The 19,122-nt window shown below is 38.0% G+C and overlaps 2 protein-coding genes across 3 annotated transcripts; one reads left to right on the forward strand and one right to left on the reverse strand.

Moving 5' to 3' along the window:
- Nucleotides 1-4,118: 4,118 nt before the first annotated feature.
- Nucleotides 4,119-10,035, reverse strand: LOC117627973 (putative disease resistance protein At1g50180). 2 transcript variants are annotated; one of them, XM_034360302.1, is made up of 3 exons: nt 9,779-10,035; nt 5,140-8,475; nt 4,119-4,892 (listed from the first exon to the last, which is right to left on the reverse strand). In XM_034360302.1, exon 2 carries the CDS (start codon nt 8,357-8,359, stop codon nt 5,162-5,164), a length of 3,198 nt encoding a protein of 1,065 aa, XP_034216193.1. In that variant the 5' UTR covers nt 8,360-8,475; nt 9,779-10,035; the 3' UTR covers nt 4,119-4,892; nt 5,140-5,161. The 2 variants fall into 2 exon arrangements, with proteins under 2 accessions (XP_034216193.1, XP_034216192.1); XM_034360301.1 differs by having other exon boundaries at nt 5,140-8,520.
- Nucleotides 10,036-16,048: 6,013 nt separating this feature from the next.
- Nucleotides 16,049-16,906, forward strand: LOC117628551 (mini zinc finger protein 3). The gene has a single exon (XM_034361029.1). It carries the CDS (start codon nt 16,187-16,189, stop codon nt 16,469-16,471), a length of 285 nt encoding a protein of 94 aa, XP_034216920.1. The 5' UTR covers nt 16,049-16,186; the 3' UTR covers nt 16,472-16,906.
- The last annotated feature ends 2,216 nt before the right edge of the window (nt 16,907-19,122 follow it).

Consider the following 19,122-nt stretch of genomic DNA (forward strand, 5'->3'; position numbering starts at 1 on the left):
ATGAAGTTTTCTTGGTCTACCACTTCCGTAAAGGATCCTCGAAATTTCCTCCAATCTTTAAGTTTTGAAGTAGGTTATATACGAGCTTCTTGACGTCTTCCACACACATGGTCTGCCGGTTATGTTGGTGATCTTCGTAATTTGGGCAAAGATGGTTGACTTCCTCATTGGCTGGCAAAGGCTCCTAGGTTGTCTTGCCCGTGGGGCGGATTAGTAGATTGAGCCAGCAAGGATTCCTTCATGGCTTGTCGCCATGAGTTGTTTCTCCAGTGGGTTGGTGAGCATCGGTCATTGCGTTTGTCATTCAATTGTTAACGAGCTCGTTCGCCTTGTGGGCCCAGTCTAGAATTGATGCTTCCTTGTGGGCCCAAGCGAGCATGGATATTGGGTTGTGGGCCCAACCTCTCATGCACATTGGTCATTGGACCTAGCCTCGAATGGATTGTCAACCGACACAGAGTACGGGTTGCAGATGTCTGCATTTCTTCAACATAATTTTGTTCTCTCCCTGGCTTTTTGTTTTGTTCAACCAGTCTGGGACCTCTCAAAATGATTGCTGGTATGCTCTTCCGTCCTTCTCAAGGCCTTATTTCAAGTTGATCTGCCTGAGTAGCTGGCCAATTAGATTATTTTGGTCTTCGACCCTCTCTGTGAGTTCATCGACCTGTGAGTTAAGGCCCACTTAACTGCGTGAGTCAGGAAGAGAGGTGTGGATCGGGCCCAATGGCATATGGGCTAGGGCTCCATTAAATGCGTACACGGGTGCATATGTCAAGTGTGTTTGCAAAAGGGGGAGCGAATGGATTTGCTCCAAGACCGGAGAATGGCCCAAGAAGTCCTTAAGGTAGCCACGAACAGTGCTGTGAACGGCGCCGATGCCTAGCCCTTGCTATTGCTTGACGGAGGAGGCCACGTGGCCGCGTGTCTGTGCTTTAATTTTAGTAGCCATATGGCTTGGCTGTGGCTTTATTCTGATTGTTACAGTAGCTGTTTGGAGCAGTTGTGAAGCTCTCGGAGGTGGCTCTACGGCATGGGCAGCCACGAGGGGCTGCTAGAACTCGTTGGCAGCCATGAGAGGTTGCTGGAACTCGCCAACTATGTTGAACAGACACAGGTACGGCAACACGGAAAATCTCAAAAAATTAGGACACTGACACGGCTAGGACAAGGCAATTAAAATAATAATTCATTCTCAATATTTCAATATATTTCAATGTACTATAATTCCATTATAAAAAAAAAAACAAATAACTCATGTTCATCATCCATACATAATAATTAATGCACTACAAAATAAAACGTAAATGATCTAACTCTCAATCTTCTTCAAGCATTTATGTCTTCATTGTTGTTGTTATTAGAAAACAACACTCCCTCTAATTCCGGTTCATCAAGTGAAAGGTTTGCAATTTCAAGCACACCCGCATTTTTCAAGTTCATAGTATCAAATCCATCCCCACCAATATCCTACATCCTACTCTCACCTTCGGTCTAAACCGGCATCTTTCTTGATAGAAGACGGAGATTATTATGCACGAACACCAAATCTTTGGCTCTTTGTGGTGCTGTGTTATTCCCCCTAAAAGAATATACAAAATCATATGTACTCCAATTTTTTTCACAACAAGAGGAGGAACAAGGTTGGCCAAGTAACTGCAAAGCCAAATGTTGAATGATTGGAGAAAAAGCTCCATAAAAAAAGTATTTTTCGATTTTTAACCCATCTTTTTAAAAATATTTCAAATCAGTCCACCAAAGTTTCAAAAATCACGTTTAGACCCTAGCTTTTATTTTCAAAATTTCAAACTAGTCCCTGCCATGACTTGACCGTGTCGAAACTGTGTCTTAACCGTGTTGAATCCGTGTCTTGATCGTGTCCCAACTGTTGACCTTGTCGAAGGCATGACGGGGGCGTGTCGAAGCCTTGTCGACGTATCAGATACTCCGACACTCTAGTAATTTGGAGTGTCCGTGCAACATAACTAGTCAGGGAGCTGCTAGAACACACTGGCAGCTGTGGGAGGTTGCTGGAATGCGCTGGCAGCCATGGGAGGCTGCTGGAACTCCCCGGGAAGTTGCTAGAGCGCGCTGGCGGCCATGGGAGGCGGTTGCAAGTCGACGAGGAGCTGCTGGAAAGCACTGGCAGCCGCTGTCCCATGAGGTTGCAACAAGAGGGAGAGGATTGCGAACGTCCGCCTCATGAAGCGTCGGGGAACCATGCATACCTCCCGGGCCTCTTCCTGCTCTTTTGACTTCTTCGACTAAGCTATTGTTTTGGACTTTCTGTGTCTGACTCATAACAATCTTAAACTAAAGATTTAAAGCACCTGGCTGGTCTCTGATCGTTGTAGCGATTCCTACTGGAAGTGGTTATGGCCGATCGAACCAAGTATAAGCAACAATAGCTAGGGAAAAATACAGTAGCAGAACAATTCATTGGAGAGACAGACCCCAAAGCCCAAAAACGTAAGGGGGAAGGACGCCTAGGCAGGAGTGAGTGAATGACCCAATGTGTGTGGCGGTTGTCAAATAGAATGTATAAAATGTATAACAATTTAACTCGAGTGGATATCTAACAGCGAAGAAGCCTATCGCTAAATGCCATATTCCAGAAAATGTCATTTGATTAATAGAAATTCTTTTATGTTGGTAAAAAAAAAAAAAAAAATTAACTTGCTTGCACTGTGTTGGAAAAATGCCCAAAAGTGAAGAAGTCAGATCTTCTCTCACCGAGAAAAACGTCTAACCGCTAGGCCCCTAAGAATGCTGCTCTTTCTGCTATATGAAATGAACTTTTTCATTTTTAAAGATTGCACCGTCTCGGTTTAGGCCAAAGCCAAGAGAGGGGCCCAATGTGGTGATGTTACTCTTCGTACGTCTTGCATCAACCATGGTTGATTAAAACAAAGTGTGGAAAATGAATTTGGAGACGCTTTGAGTATTATTTCACACTCTCAATGAAAGCACTAATTTGTGGGAATGATTTTCGTCCCTTAGAATATTTGATCAATAGATTCCCCTTTCTCCTTCCTCAAACTCGTTCTCCCTGCAAAACCAATCGGAGCCAAAGGCCCTCCGATGCTTAAGTTAGTTCAATTGATTCATAGAGAAACAATAGTTAAAAAGGGTATGGAGCTCTCGCGAGGAGAGAATCGGGTGGCCCGAGTAGTGTATGGTGGCCGGAACCTTGTGTAAGAGAGAGAGGGAGGTGGCGGCAAGGAGGGGAATTTCTACAGTAATTTGAGAGCTTAGAAATGGTTTACTTCATGCCTTGCATAGCCTCGTATTTATACAGCCTCGAAGGGCTAGGGTTTGGAGAAAAATAATCCTTGTTAGGAAATGAATTATTTTTCCTAATTTTAGGAGATTTAAATCAATTAGGGATTTGATGAGGATCAAATCCCTAATTCAAGGCAAGAATCCCCAAATCAAATAATCCTTAAATAAAAGGAAATATTTGACCTAGGATTTTGCTAAAATTTGGTTCCCACACTATTCATGCCAATAGGGTTTAGCCTAGTGGAAAAGGCCCTTGACTTGCATGTCAGAGGTTTCAGGTTCAAACCCTCATAGCATCATAGTTATGTGTGTGTGAGAAATCCCCCTCCTATAATTTAGACTATCGTTTGTACTAATATATATAATTATTCTCTTATCCGAATGTGCCGCACGTTTTCATTGTGCGGATGTCATTGTAAACAGGCAAGAAAATAAAGATGGGTAGTACAAAATACATGACGTCCGTACGATAATAATGTCCGGATGTCCGCATAAGAGAATTTATGTGTATATATACACATACATACATATGCTATTCATATAATTCTGTCATATGTGCACAAAACCAACTACTATTTAATCTTTAATCTTCACAGTACTTGCACGCAACAAAAACATTCATATAATACGGCATGCATAAATAGAATTGCAAGTTTTATATATTGGAAAAACTCTCTAAGCTTTTTATTCATAAAACAACTAAAAGTAAGAATTAAAGTCCCACTATTCAATTGCATCTAACAAATCAATATTATATGCGACCCTTAGCATAATTTTGATCCAAATAAACTTTTAATTAGGGAAAACCCTATAAAGAATGAACCAGTGAGTGCAGGATCTTGCAAAGTGATTCTGTATTGTGGACTGAAATATACAGAAATAAATATCTCAAAACTGGAAACGTTTGGTTGCTACAGAAAAGTAAAACGAGTGTTGCTTCCCAATTTGAAACTTTGAAGGAAGGGTTGCAATTGAAAGGACATGATGGAACCAATACATGCTCAAGTTTCCTGATGAGTTGGAGGGCAACATTTGGGGCTTTTGTGGAACCTCAAAATTAGACCAAGGATTGAAACTTTTCTCTGGATTGGTGTTCAAAATACACACTCCTTACAAATGAGCAGCGGCGAGGAGGCATATGACTGATGATGCGTCTTGTAGGGTATGTAATGCTTGCAGTGGAGAGACTCATACTCGTGCTCAAGATTGGTCTCCTGCCCCTCCTGATGTGCTGAAGTTGAATGCAGATGGGAGCCAGGAAGTGCTCATGGTGCTGGAGGGCTTATCAGCGTTTATGGCTTAAAGCTTGCTTGGGACCAAGGTATTTCCTGGCTAATGGTATAAGCTGATTTTGCCCTTCCGTCTCTCATTCAAGGGGAGTATTGTCTGACTCATCCCTCGCCAGGACCTCTGAATGCAAGAATCTGATTCTTGGTAGTTGGGATTGCTCAGTAGTTCATACACATGGAGAATAGAATGAAGCTGCTGACAGGTTAGACAAACATGACACGGGAAGTAATTTAGGCTATTAGATTCTCCCTCTAATTGCCTAGCATAGCACAGGCTCTTCAGGATGACAAGTCTGGCAGAACTAGACAGACTTGACCATGTAACTGAAAAAAAAAACAAAAACAAAAACAAAAAAAACAAAGTTCAAGGTTTTTGTTAGCTTAAGGATTTTGTGGCAGCTTTAACGTGACCAAGAAAAAATAAATCCAAATGACATGACAGTTAATTAAAGCACAAACACGAGTTGGGTTTGTGACAAGAACATTGAACAATGAAGGAGAAACAAACAGTAGAAACTTTACTTTCAGGAGTATTGAACAATGAAGAAGAAATAAATGTCAGAAAACTTACTTTGAATAAAACATTAGTATTGCTAATGATGAATAGAATCCGTCAATAAGACTGTAAAGCGATCAGTGGGCTCCAACTGACTGAGCATGTTTCTCAAATCTGTTGAGGGAGTTACTACTTCTAGATTTTTCAGGCTTGTGAGGCAACACAAATCATCAGAAGACATCATTAAGTCAGTGCACCCTTTGATGAACAAACACTGAAGACTGCACATTGCACCACTCCCAACTCTACAATACCTGGCATCCAATTTCACCATATGCAGGACTCGGAGCTTAGGGAAACCACCATTGAAACAAAGATGCTGTCCAGTGACGGAATGTTTTTGTAGTTTAAGTATCACAAGGTTTGGAAGCTTTTCCAGGGTTTGGATATCAACAGATTGGAGCTCAGTTTCTTGCAGAGTAACCTTGGTGAGGGTCAATGGGAATACAATTGAATCTGGAAGATCAACAGGTGACACTATCTTCAATGTCTGAAGGTGGTTCAGATGGTCAAGACTTCGCAAAAATTCTGATGTTACCTCTCTGGAAGGGCCATTGAATCCTATTTTCTTTACATTACCAAATTTGGCCTTCACCATAAAACGCCTGGCTGCTCTGTCGGCATATAAACCTGACAATGATTTGAGAGGGCAGAGAGTACTATTCCTACTACCTGGGCCAGGTTTAATTCTCAGTTCTTTGAAGTGAAGATGTCGAAGCCATTGCATCTTCCAAACCCCACCTGGTAGCTGGTGTATACACGATTCTCTCATGTCTAATGTTTGCAAATTAAAAAGCCCACATATGGAGAACGGAATGTGTTGGAGTTTTGGAGCGTTAATCCGCAAGTACCTCAGATTATGAAGCTCCCAAAGTGCAAGTGGAAGTTGGAGCACTACAAGAGAACCTAGATTTAACACCATCAGCATCTTTAACTTCCGGATAATTAAGTGCTGCTGCATCGTGGATAGAAAACTTCTAGTGCCATATAATTGAAAAGAGCGAATGGTAGAAGAAATATGATCTAAGTAGTCAGAAAAATTCTCGGGAACCGTTTCGCTGATGGCAAGTCTTCGTGTCTGCCTCCAAAACATATGTTCTCTGTTGAAGGTGGTCTTAAAAAAGTTATAAATCTCATCACCCTGCCAAATGCAGAATTCTCGCAAAAGACCCAGTACACAGCATGTTTTCACCCCATCATCTGTCCTCCTCGCAACCACCTGGACCAAGCCCAAATTGATGAGCTCCTCCAAGTAACTTTCCCCAACATTCTCTATGTCTACGCTGTCCGTTTCATGAACAAATCCCTCGGCAATCCACAACTGAATTAATTGCTTGGCAGAGATCTCATAATGTTCTGGGAACATTCCGAAATAAAGAAAGCATAATCTCAACTCACGGGGCAAGTAATTGAAGGTCGAAGTCATAAATGTTCTCTCACTACCCTCAATTACACATTTAGGTGTATTATTATACACCCAGCTGTAACGTGCCCAAGTCTCTTCACCTGCCAATAAATTCCCTACGATCACAATTGCAAGGGGTACTCCATGGCAATTTCTTGCAATTTGTGATCCAATTTCCTCTAGTGTCGAAGGGCATTCTGATCCTCTGAAGGCCAGATCAGATAGAAGTTTCCAGCTATCTGCATCACTGAGAGGATGCATAAAATACAGAGGGCCCTTGCTTACATAAGAAGCTACTTGTTGATGACGTGTAGTGACCAATATTCTGCTCCCATTCATATTGTCTGGAATAATGCGTTTTACATAATCCCATGCTTCTACTGAATATAAATCATCCATGACTATCAGATACCTCTGCTGTTGTAACTGTTCATACAGCATCTTCGTGAGCTCATCCTCGGGCATTCTAAGCAATTCCTGGTTATTGCCTGGCATGATACATTTTGCTATGCATTCCAACATATACTGATCAGAGCTGATTTCCCGTGATACATCAACCCAAGCACTCACATCGAAATTATTCTTAATAGATTGATCATTGTAAATTTTCCAGGCAAGAGTAGTCTTGCCTATGCCTTCCATTCCAACAATTGAAATCAAATCCAGCTGTGAATTTCCGGATGTGAGCTGATTTACTAGTTTACTAGCCTCATTGTCCAAGCCCACAGTATTAATATCATACAGATGAGACTGATCAAGCAAAGGTCTCCGGATTTCCGCAATTTCACCCTCCAATCTGCCCATATATTTCTTGTACTTGTCTATTATCCCATTAATCTCATTTCTAATGCTATTTATTTTTCTGAAGGCCTGATTCAGCATTGCTGCACATTGACGTTGATGGAAATATTTTGCCAGTCCCGTCGATTGCTTCGTAATATTCTTGAACAAGGAGTTAACTACATTCTTTTCCTTGGAAATTAATTCCATAATTTGGATAAAAAATGTATTCCTGACATCATTTTTGTTCTCTGGCTCGTTAGAGATATCAAGAAAATCATTAATCCTTTCGAGCTCAGAGATATATGAGTCTAATGTATCTGCCTTTTCGAGAACTTCTTTTTCTCCTAAAAGATTCTTCAAACTCAGTACGTGGCTTTTCAAGTCCCGCATCACAAGTTGGTAAAACATCTCCCAATCAGGTCCCCCACTCTTGGATGAACCTTGGCCTTCATTATTGTTTTTGAGCCATATACTTGAATGCATTTCCTCGCTTTCATCAATGTCATACTGAATAATGGATGAATCTCCACCATAGTTCTCACTAATTTCAAAAGGAGTTACAAATTCACGAGCCTTCCTTTTACCCTTATAGAGCTTATCTCTCCCAATTAATTTGCCAATCTCAGTTTCAAATTTCTTCTTCCTTGGACTTAGGCGAAGAAAATACTTGACTTTCTGAACGTTACTTTCGACCTCATTCTTGATGTGCTCTAACTTGATAGAGGCTTCACGAAGCACCGCATAATGGTAAGTACGATGCAGAAGCTTGCTTACTCCACTGCTCATCTGTACCTTTATTTTACTAATGACAACCTTGTCAATTGTATCCTCTGCATCATTCATTAATTTTGTGATATTGAAAATGACAAACTTGGTCGATGTCTTGTCTTCCTTGCTAACTTCACGATCCCTAAACCAGGAATCTAACAGTCTGACATCAGCATGAAACAATCTCACTCTTTCCTCAACTCCAACAAGTAGATTTGTATTTTGTGCAAAAATCTGGTTCAAGTGCTCACCAAACAAAGAAATAACATAAAAATCCATTCCACTGCTTCTCTTATATTTTGAAACCCTGCTGCAAATGCTTAAATTGGAAAACGATCTGCAGCAACTTTGTGACTAGGAGAAGCTGTTCCCTACCACTCTGAGTTAAGTGAGGCCTGGGATGAATGGTACTCAAGATTTTTATATTGAAATTTAGGTTTCTGCGTTGCCACAAGTGAGTGAGTTAGCATGGTAGAAGGGTTAATTTCAGTTTGGTACCCTAAACTCTCACCCTTAAGGGGTGTTTATCCCAGCACTCTCAATTTTAACAATAAAGTACCCTACGTTTGTAAATTTGTTGCAATGTGGTTCTGCCGTTAGAATGGTTGCTAAAGAATCTGTTAAGTGATGATGTGGCAAACGTGGGATCCCCTTCTTTAAACATTCCCCCCCCCCCCCAACGAACCCAGAACCCCAGCCCACAACCACCCAGGCCCCTCCCCCCTTCTGTTTTCTTTCCTTCAATTTCATAATATTTTTTTTATATATTTTTTAATTGGATTTTAATAAATCGGGTCCCATGTTTGCCACATCATCACTTAACAGATTCTTTAACAGCCATCGTAATTTCTAAGCTGAACTACATTGCAACAAATTTACAAATATAGGGTACTTTATTGTTAAAATTGAGAGTGCACGGACAAACACGCCTTAATAGTGCAAGTTCAGGGTACCAAACTGAAATTTACCAGAAAAAACATCAGAGTTTCAACGTGCTAGAGAAACTTGGGAAATCCAGAAGGCAGTCCAACAAATTATGAGTTCTTTATACATCATTGTAAGTCTAGCACATAAACTCTCTCTTGACTACAATATTTCACAATGAAACATTTTTATTGTTTAGTACAGACACGTTAAAGAAATGAAAGAAATGAAAGAAAAATAAACAAACAACCCATCACCATCCCCAACCCCCAAAACAACACAGAAATAAACATGAAACCCAAGTAATCAAAAGCCAATAGCCAGTAGTCCAGCAGCAATCAGTTTCTACTTTGTTGGAGGAGATCATGAACCACAATTGTTGAATAAAAAGTAATCAAAGAAAGCTGTGTAATCAAAGGTCTAGTACAAGAATAGAAAATATATACATTAAATTGTATTCTGGAAAAGGATGGGATTTGATTTTCGAAACATAAACAACCAAATAAGTTAACAAGGCAAACAAAAATAAGAAATACATAAATTTCAAATAATTTATTTAATTTAGTTATTCAACCTCAACAATAATTACAGATTCATTCAAATATATTATATCAAAGTGTTTTTCTATTTCTATCAGTTAATCTACTCATATTGCCAAAACCAGGATTCTCTTTAAATCTTTCTGTTCATCGCATGTCATATCTGTACATCTACCTTAACTAAAGAAATAGTAGAACAGACAATTGTGCATCAAAGAAAGCTTGTGAAAATTACCCGGATCTGGGAAAATTGCCGAAGTGATATCCTCATGCCTGCGCAAAGGTGGAAGAAGCACCAATATTTCGAGCATTATCACAGATCTGAAGTAAGTGGAGTGGAGCAGACTTTGATAATTAGAGTAGTGACGAAGGAGAAAGAGGCCCCCATTCAGAATGGTTGTGTGATGTGGGATTGAATCATTGAAGGACTTGCCTTTCCTAAATTGTCCACAGCTCGCTCTCCTGGACCGTATCGGATGAGAAAGGCTTTCCTGCCAGCCAAATAAAATAATAACACGTGATATAACTTTTTACGTGTCATTGTATTATTTATTAGATAATAAAATAATATTATTTTTGTTATATTATATTATTTATTTATTAGATAATAAAATAATATTATTTTCGTTACATTTAAATTGTCGTAGTATTATTGTTGGGATACCAGCACTAGGTAAGTTTTTTTATTGCTTGGACCAAAATTAGCGCAGCCCAATTTTTACAATCAATGGGCTGATCCTTTGAGCAATTGGAGCCCAGTTACCTATGTCAAATATCAAATAATCGGACCTCGACAGAATTTAAGGGCTGACTATAATGAGTGGAAAGTTACAAGGGGTAAGTTATAAGGGGTTCCCTTTATAGCCATCAGATGAATCCAAGGGCTGGGGCGAATTGAGATAAAGTTTCACAATTGGGTAGGTGGGCAACCCAAACCCGAATTGAATATCCAACACGTCCAAAGTGAAGAAGAAGAGGGAAACACGTCCGAAAAAGAAGCAGAAGAAGCAAGTTCGAAGTCTGTCCTGAAAAAACTCTCTCTCTAAAACCCAGAGGTCTGAGCAACCCAAAGAAGGCAACGGCTAACGACAGTTGAAGGCAACGATTGGCCACTCACGTTCTCCAGACCTTGCAAAAGTAGTTATTTTGAGTAGAAGGGGAAAAGTGTGGATTCTAAATCAGTGAAGGGGCGAAGCAGTGGAAGGGGAAGGAGAGAAGCTGTATTCGTTGGAAGTGGTAGGTTCCATTTGTGGAGCAAAGAAACAGAAACACCCCACACAACGGCTTGCAATAACCAGCATTTGGTGAGTAATTTATGGAATTTGAGTTTAGGGTTAGAGTAATGGTTTTCCCCAATTTGTACCATAAATTTTGTTAGATTTGGCATCTCTTCGTTGTGCTTCAGTTGCATGTTAATTTTTGCTTGGGTATATGTTAAAAAAAGAATGAAAATCAAGTCAATAACAAGTGAATAACATGTCAATAATGATCTGAATAAGATAATGGGGTTGAATTGGAGGAGGCCGTCAAAACCTTCCACATTTGAAGCAGTGCATAGTGCAGATTATCTCTCTGGGGCTATAATATGTATATATAACTACTTTTCAAAATCACTTAGTCTTAATTCTTAGCCCAGCTTAACCCTAGATCTTGTTCACCATTAACGGTCCAACCCCATTTTCTATTGTTCCTCAGACACCCAACTCAACCCAACCCAACCAATACATCAAGGTAATTACAAAGAAGTTTTAACTAATGGTTTTTCTCCTCCTCCGTTCACAATGAGATAGGAATTATAGAAATTCTCGTCGGGTCAGATCCTCATCGAGTCTCTGGTCCTAATGGAGGCAAATTTTGAGAAAAATCAGGGCGAGTACGAGGTTTAAAATCCCCAATCGGGTTCAATTTCTAATTTGCAAGAAAATTGAGCGGGGGTAAAATTAAGAGTGAAATTCTTTTTCATGTTGACTGTATCTGTAGGTGCAAACTAAAAAGTGACAATTATTAAGATTAATGGCTACCAATGACACATCAACTAGTATAATAATTAGGAAAATACTTCCCTCCTTATCAGATAAGTAGGAACTCATACATTCTTGCCAATAGCAGTGTGACATGTATGCATAAATTTTTCTTTTTGTGTTTTTGATGAATTATGTTTTCATATATGTCAAACTGTGATTTGTAGGAATGAGGAGTATCTCCTTACCGATAAGGAGGCAAGTAGTAAAAAAAGAAACCAGAATGAATTCAATTTGAACTAACAGCTGCTGCAACAATACAATTATACAGGTTACAAAACTCTGTTAGATTCTCAGCTAAACAACCCCAGGAAAATTGAAATTAGAGAGAAAAAGCACTAAAGGGAAAAAAAAAACTAAGAAAAGAATGGTTTCCTTTGAAGTCTGAGGCGTGATGAGCCTTTGGTTATAAGGAAGACATAGGCCTATGGCATAAGACGGGGCAAGCAATTGGAGCAGTAAGACTGAATTCCAAGCAAAAACTTGAGCCTTGAATGTTTGATTTGTAGGGTTGGTTTTTTCTTTTGTTGGAGAAGATGAGTCTCGGAACCAAATCACCCACGTTTGGGCTTGTTTCTCAATATAAAAGTCCATGGGTCAAAGTTGTGGCTGCTACCAATTGAGTCTGATGAGTGGACGTTGGGTTGGTTTTTGACAATAGTCACATGGGGTTTTAATATTTACCCTTCAAGACCACAATCAGAGAATTCATATGGGCCTACGGCTGCCAATAATGGTCCTTTCCATATGGATAAAAAGGAGGGGCTCAATGGGAGGAAAAAAAAAAAAAACTTACTGTTTTATAATTTTCATAATGACACGTGATAAAATTATTATACAAATTATCGTGATATTGATCAGACATAGCAAAAAGTGTTAGAGAGTTTATCTCCAATGGAAGGGGCCTTTTGGATTGATTGATGGGCAATTGAGCCTTCCACCATACCATCCAATATAATTTAATCAATTCAAGACAAGATGCTATTTGTCCACCTTTCTTTCACTCCATGCACTGCTTTTCATATTAAATAATTTGAGTTTGTTCATCTCATTAAGCTGATATGTGGACCCTAATTTGTTTTAAGATCTCATTATTGATGAAAAAAAACAGCATAAAGCAGAAAACAAAAGAGGGGGGTAACTTCACTTTATTTGATACTTGTTCACAAATCTTTTGCTAAATATGGATTGGTTTTTGGACCTCTAGACTACACGCAACATGGAGCTATTCTTTTTGTTTGAAAAGGAAATGCTTCACCATATATACACGGTGGTGGTGGTTTAGGTGGTGGTGGTGGTGGTGGTGTGTGTGTAAGTACTGAGAGCTAATAGCTGATGAAGCTACAAAGCACAACTTTTTTTCAACTAGCTGGCTTGATGTGGGATTTACTTTTCTTGGCAAGCTTAGGATTCTTTGGTGAGAAAGGCTACATTTCTTGTTTTCTATTACAAACAAAGGAATTCGAAGATCGAGTTTCTTGTCTAAATGTGGTAAAACTATGTCTCAACCTGTGTATTGTATATAGATCTTTGCTTTTCATAAAGTCGTAAGAAAAATATGTAAGGTGTAAAACCCACTAAATCATTTCCAACTATAGTCACATCAAAATTCAAAATAAATAAATAAAAAAATACATCCACCCAAAAAGGAGGAAGAAGAAGAAAAGGATAAAAATATTAGTAGGCTAGTAACGACAAAAATCTTTAGTGTACATATGCTTCCATTTGTGTTAAACAAAAACATTGTCCTTCCATTGCTCGATCATAGCATCATCAAATTTTTCGTACAACTTGTAAACTTTATTGTTACCTCAAAGGTTAAATCCTAAATCTTCGTTTCCGAAGTCATATTTTGAACACAAAACTTCAGAATTATATGTACTCAAGATTTGAAACTCCGAACTTTAAATTTTGAAAATCGATTTTATTATTTACTTGATTCTGTTCATCTTATTTCATTAATCTATCCATACCACCAAACGTTATCTAATTAAGAGGTCAATGTCTAAATCATTTCAAAACAACCCTTGCAAAGTAGTGATATCAAATCTTTCAAAGTTTCAAAGCAAGGCATTATATATGTGTTTATACATGTGGATGTGGGTCATGTTTATATAAGACCCAATAACCAACGGATTACTTAAAGCCAAAACATATCTGTACAATATTAAGAGTGCTGTGAAAGCCAAAGCCAGCCGATAGCTGAATGCCACCAACTTAACTCCATATTACCCTACAAATAATTACCAACTTCTTCACAGGCACAATGATTATATTGCAAAATAGAAGTTTGTAGTTGACTTACTCCAACGTACACAAACCTATTCCTTCATTTCCTCTAAATTTGTTTTAAGCGCGTATGTTTTTTTTTCACGAAATGATCGAAAGTACTTGAATTTAATAATTTAATTGAATAGTCACATGATATCAAATTCAAGTGACTTTTTTATAGAGATGATCTTTAAATGAATATTTACAAAATATACTATTTAAATTAGTAACATACAATATGTTATGAACCTACAAATAAACTTATTTCAACATCTCTCAATAAAAACTCTCTTTTATATATATATGAGCTTTATATTTTATCTGTGAGACTGTGACCATTTCAATTTATATTGACTTTCTGATTGACAACCACATGTGTCTTTGTCCCTCGGGTCACTTTAATATTTTAGAAGGTGGCAAAATATAGGCACATGTTATCGCCCCACCGTGTATCTGTCTCAGCCTTGTTTCCTCACTTCGATAATTTCATACGGTGGAGGCTCGTCGTGCTTGCTTCTGCATCTCCATTACTCATGCTTTAATTCATCAACTCCACCATCATTCATCAAAAGCGAATAATTGTTTGCATGAAATACATATATACATATATATATATATATGGTGGTTTTCATTAGCTTTTAAAAAAGTTCATGCTACCACTTCATCTTCAATATTCATCGATATCATAATGTATTCTTTTGTTTGATAAAAAGTTAGTGGTAAGATATATCTCAGCCATTGTATTATATTAACTCCTTTCTACATAATTTAAATGAAAATTCTTCTCCACAATATATCTTTTTCGATATCCCTTGATTTATTTTTCAGCTGGAAAGTAGGTTAGATTTGAAGAGCATCTCTTTGATGTTGAAATTTTATAAAGTTATGATGGTCCTTGATTTGATACAAAGAGAAGAGAATTGTGGTCATTTTCTAGAGCGTGGGCTATCCTCTTAATAATTAGATCTTAGGTATACACTTAGACGAGTGGTTGTCACAGTTTCAAGGGCCATAGCAACCTGTCTTTAAGTATCAATTTGGACCCACGGAAATATAAAACTTGAATCTCCATTGGGTTGGTCATTCTATGCTAAACTATCATCGCTAATTCCGGCCATAAAATCAATCACCAGCAATATCTACTCAAATTGTTGTCACATCTCTTATAAATGTGCAACTCACATAAAATTTCTTCTATTCAAATGAGTTTTGTAAATGTGAAAAATATCTCAATTCTCTCATTACTTTAACTACAAATTTTCAGTGATGTATAACTCAATTGGTTAAGTTCTTTCATGTCCACCTATGTAGGCAGAGATTTGAAACATCGAGTGATCACCAAATGAATATTTGTGTAAACTCCCCTCCCCCAATCGTTTGTACTAAAATTAAGGTCAAAATTTACTTTTGGTCCCTGTAGTTTGGCACTTCAACTACTTTTTGTCAAGTTGTTTCAATTCCGTCAATTTTTTAGCTTATAGTTTCGTATTTGTAGCAATTCAAGCATAAGTTAGTATTCCTGTCAATTTCTTTGACAACATAAGGGGCAATTTCGTCAACCCAAAATTCTTGACCGTTAAAAACTCTCCCCATTTTATATTAGGGCACGAAATTTACCAAATTTGAATATAAAATCCTATAGAACCCTAAACTCAAAAGGTCAATTTCGAGGGGGAAAAAATTAAGAGCTGGAATTTATTAGGCTTATAAGTCCGGCAGGACAGTTGAGATATCATTTCCAAAGACCAATCGAGCTAGGTTTTCAACTTTTCCTGGTTTATGTAAGGACAAGAGTTTTCTACTTTGAATTCCACTATTAATTGTTGATGGTACCTACAATTGATATGAGAGTGAGCCACGTTTACAGAATGGACTTGAAACTTTATTTATATATCCAAAAGAGCCTAACCTTTCTTCAGTCTTCCTCCTTTTTATTTATTTTGGCAATAGTATAATTGAACTTCGCGATCAATTTTCTAGTGACGTGTTATGCAGCCATTAGCCGACAACATGAATTCGACTGTCGATCGATCTTTCTTCTCTTAGTAAACCCAAACATAGAAAATTTCCCTAGTGGGTTAAACAAAGGTTGCTCAATGCTAGCTCATGCCCTCTTTTTTTCTTCTACACTAGTGCCTGCTGCCTATATAGCTAGTGCCATTCCACGCAGCACCTATATAAATATACCTACTAGGGTTAGGGTTAGGCAGGCACCAAACAACCAATCCAAACGTATCCCCTCTTTTTTGATTTTACCAATAATCCTTACTTGGATGATTAAGCTTTTGAAGAGACTTGTTGCTCTGAGGTCCAATTCCACTGACACAAAGAAGAATTAGGGTTTTTGAAGCATGAAGAAGCGCCAAGTGGTGGTGAAACGGGACAGTTCGGGGAGGAGCTCGAGCACTTCGTCTTCCATGGTGAGAACTGTGAGGTATGGTGAGTGCCAGAAGAACCATGCTGCAAATTTAGGAGGGTATGCTGTGGATGGGTGCAGAGAATTCATGGCAAGTGGTGAGGAGGGGACAACTGAGGCTCTTACATGCGCTGCTTGTGGCTGCCACAGGAATTTTCACAGAAGAGAAGTGGAAACTGAGGTTGTTTGTGAGTATTCTCCACCCAACACTTATCGGTAGTCATAGTAAAATTTGAAGGGCATTAATGAAATCGTGTGTATAGGAAGAAGGGCCTTTTAATTTCTGAAATTAACTGATTGTGAATTGTTCTCTCTACTTGTATATCATTGTCAACAGATATGACTCTGAAGAGATTATCAAACTTTAATTTGATTGTTCAATAGAAAACTGTTCGTCAGGTTTTGAACACTGCGATGCCCTTGACCGCTAGCAGGCTGTACGTTGGCAGCTAGCGGTTGTTAATTTTGGTCTGAACAAAAACAAGTTCCTATATATGTTGATATATTTTGTGTACATGTTCTTGAGAGATATGGCCATGGCTTCAGTTATATATTAAGCTTTATTAATTAGTTAAGCTTAATCTTTTTGGTTACATTGGGAGGAAAGAAACCTTGGGGTTTCGATTCTAGTGCCAATTCTGGTGCCAAGCATGGGGCAAGGGGAGGGCCACAACCACTGTGGTAACCTTGCTCGACGTTAAGTTTAGCCTTTCATGTAAGCAAATTTATGATTTTTTTTTCTCTCTATTTGTTTGAATTTCTTTGAAAATGAAAGAAATGAAAATTAACTATCATACTTCAAGCTCAACTACGTTATTTGCGTACATAACATTAGTTTGAATGGAATATAGACTTTGAAAAGAGCAGAAGCTCTTGCATCTATATTATTATACACCAAATTGGAGGGGAAGGGTGACTGAAACAAGGATGAAATTAATGTTTGTAAGGATATAGGTGTTGTGTATATCAGCATAATCTCCTTCTTCATCAACAGATTATAATTATTTTTAGCTCCACAAACATATCACATTAGAGTGACTTTTCTTTCAACACATACTGTAACATGTTCTAACTTGTGAAAGGCCCACACATCCAATCATGTTATCATATCACATTTTAAATTTTATATATATATATTAAAATCTGTTACTAAGATTAAAATTACAGAAATTATAGTGTTATATAGTACTGCGAAGTGTCCCTTCTCTCTACTTTTCGGTGGTCTCATGAGTGGAACTTGTTGGAAGCCAAATGAAAGACAGATAATAAAGGAAATTCAAAGCAACATTATTATTAAATAAGTTGAAATAGTGGAAGCTATGCTTCAATGTCCATGGAGAGATTTGTCCCCACCCACTTAACCCATATGTTTAACGTGGATTTGTGAGATGCCCTGTTAGGTAATTCGTAGGGGGGCTGCCGGCCATGTCAAGAAATTAAGGAAAAGATCACCAACACACACACACACACACACCCTTTTACCCTTTTATGAAGGAATTTATGAGAGGATGGCATCATTTGCAGCTCAAAGGGTTAGGATATATAGGGGAGAGGTCAAATTTTGAAAGGCTAGTGGAAGATGTTAGTGCGTAGATCCTAAATTATTTATTAATCAAGAAAATATTAAGAACTTTAGGGCATCATAGTGAAGGAAATGGAATGAAATGATCATGTGTCTTAGCAGAAGAAAAGATTATGTTATCTCATGTGGTAAGATCATGATGACCAAGTTTTTTATTGTCCTTAATGAAGATATAATAAGGTTTCCTTTTATTGATTAAGTGGAACTTTGAAAGTTGTTCTTCGACACGCACATTGCGATCCGATCGATAAAAAAGAATGAATATTTCATTATTATATCAAGGCCAGGAACAGAATCATTGCCGCAATAGTATAGTGATTAGATTGGTTGAGTCATGTCCATTATGAAAACCATTTCAGGATCAACTAGTCGTTACAATATCCATCGTTGCTCATCTTTTGTTATCTTGGTTTTATTTTCTTTCTTTCTCCTTCTCACTTTTCGAATGAATTTTTCATTATAAATTCCTAGTGTCGTACTATGTTGTGCACTTTTTTCTCATGACCTACAGGCAAATTGGATGGTGGCAAAGCCTATCCAATCCATGATTGTAGTTTTGTTTATTCATGGAGTGTTTATTGTTTACATGTTCTGGTGACCCACCCCCATCATCCCTTGGACAGATTTATATTGTAATTAGGGTACATATCGTATGTTCCAGTATGATCAATGATCATGAGTATGAAATAGAGATAATGCACAAGCTTCTGTAACAGATCAGTCAGTCTATTAAACAATTCAAATGATTTACTCACAACCAAAATATATGTATATATATCAGCACAACACAGCAGGGAAGCTCAGACCAATCGCATGTGGGAAACCTAGCCAAGTGTAGTAAATTGCACATTTTTTCTGCTGTTATTGCATGTTGATGCTTCAAGCCGATTCAAAATTGGAGCAATACAAGATACGAAAGAAATCAAAGCTGAGCTACTTCTTGTTTTTTTTTTAATCGTGAAGGAGAGGGAATTGATACAAATTCTCGAATGCATTGACAAATACCTAACACATTGCCCGTAATTAAGCTAGTTGAGTTGAAATATTGATTGGATACAAATACAATGACCCCATTGCATTCTAAATTCACTAGAATAGTATATTAACAAAGAAAAGAAAACGAAAACGAAAAACCCAGACCTATTTGAAGAGAAACACTTATATGAAACGGAGATAACACTATTTTATCATCTCCGATCCATTACTATGTATGATAATTTTTTCACGTAGCAATCTGTGATTTGTCAAAAATAACAAAACAGTAATATCCCCGTTTCATATAAGTTTTT

The sequence above is a fragment of the Prunus dulcis genome, chromosome 5 (assembly GCF_902201215.1).
Source record: "Prunus dulcis chromosome 5, ALMONDv2, whole genome shotgun sequence".
In the NCBI taxonomy this organism is placed as follows: Eukaryota; Viridiplantae; Streptophyta; class Magnoliopsida; order Rosales; family Rosaceae; genus Prunus; species Prunus dulcis.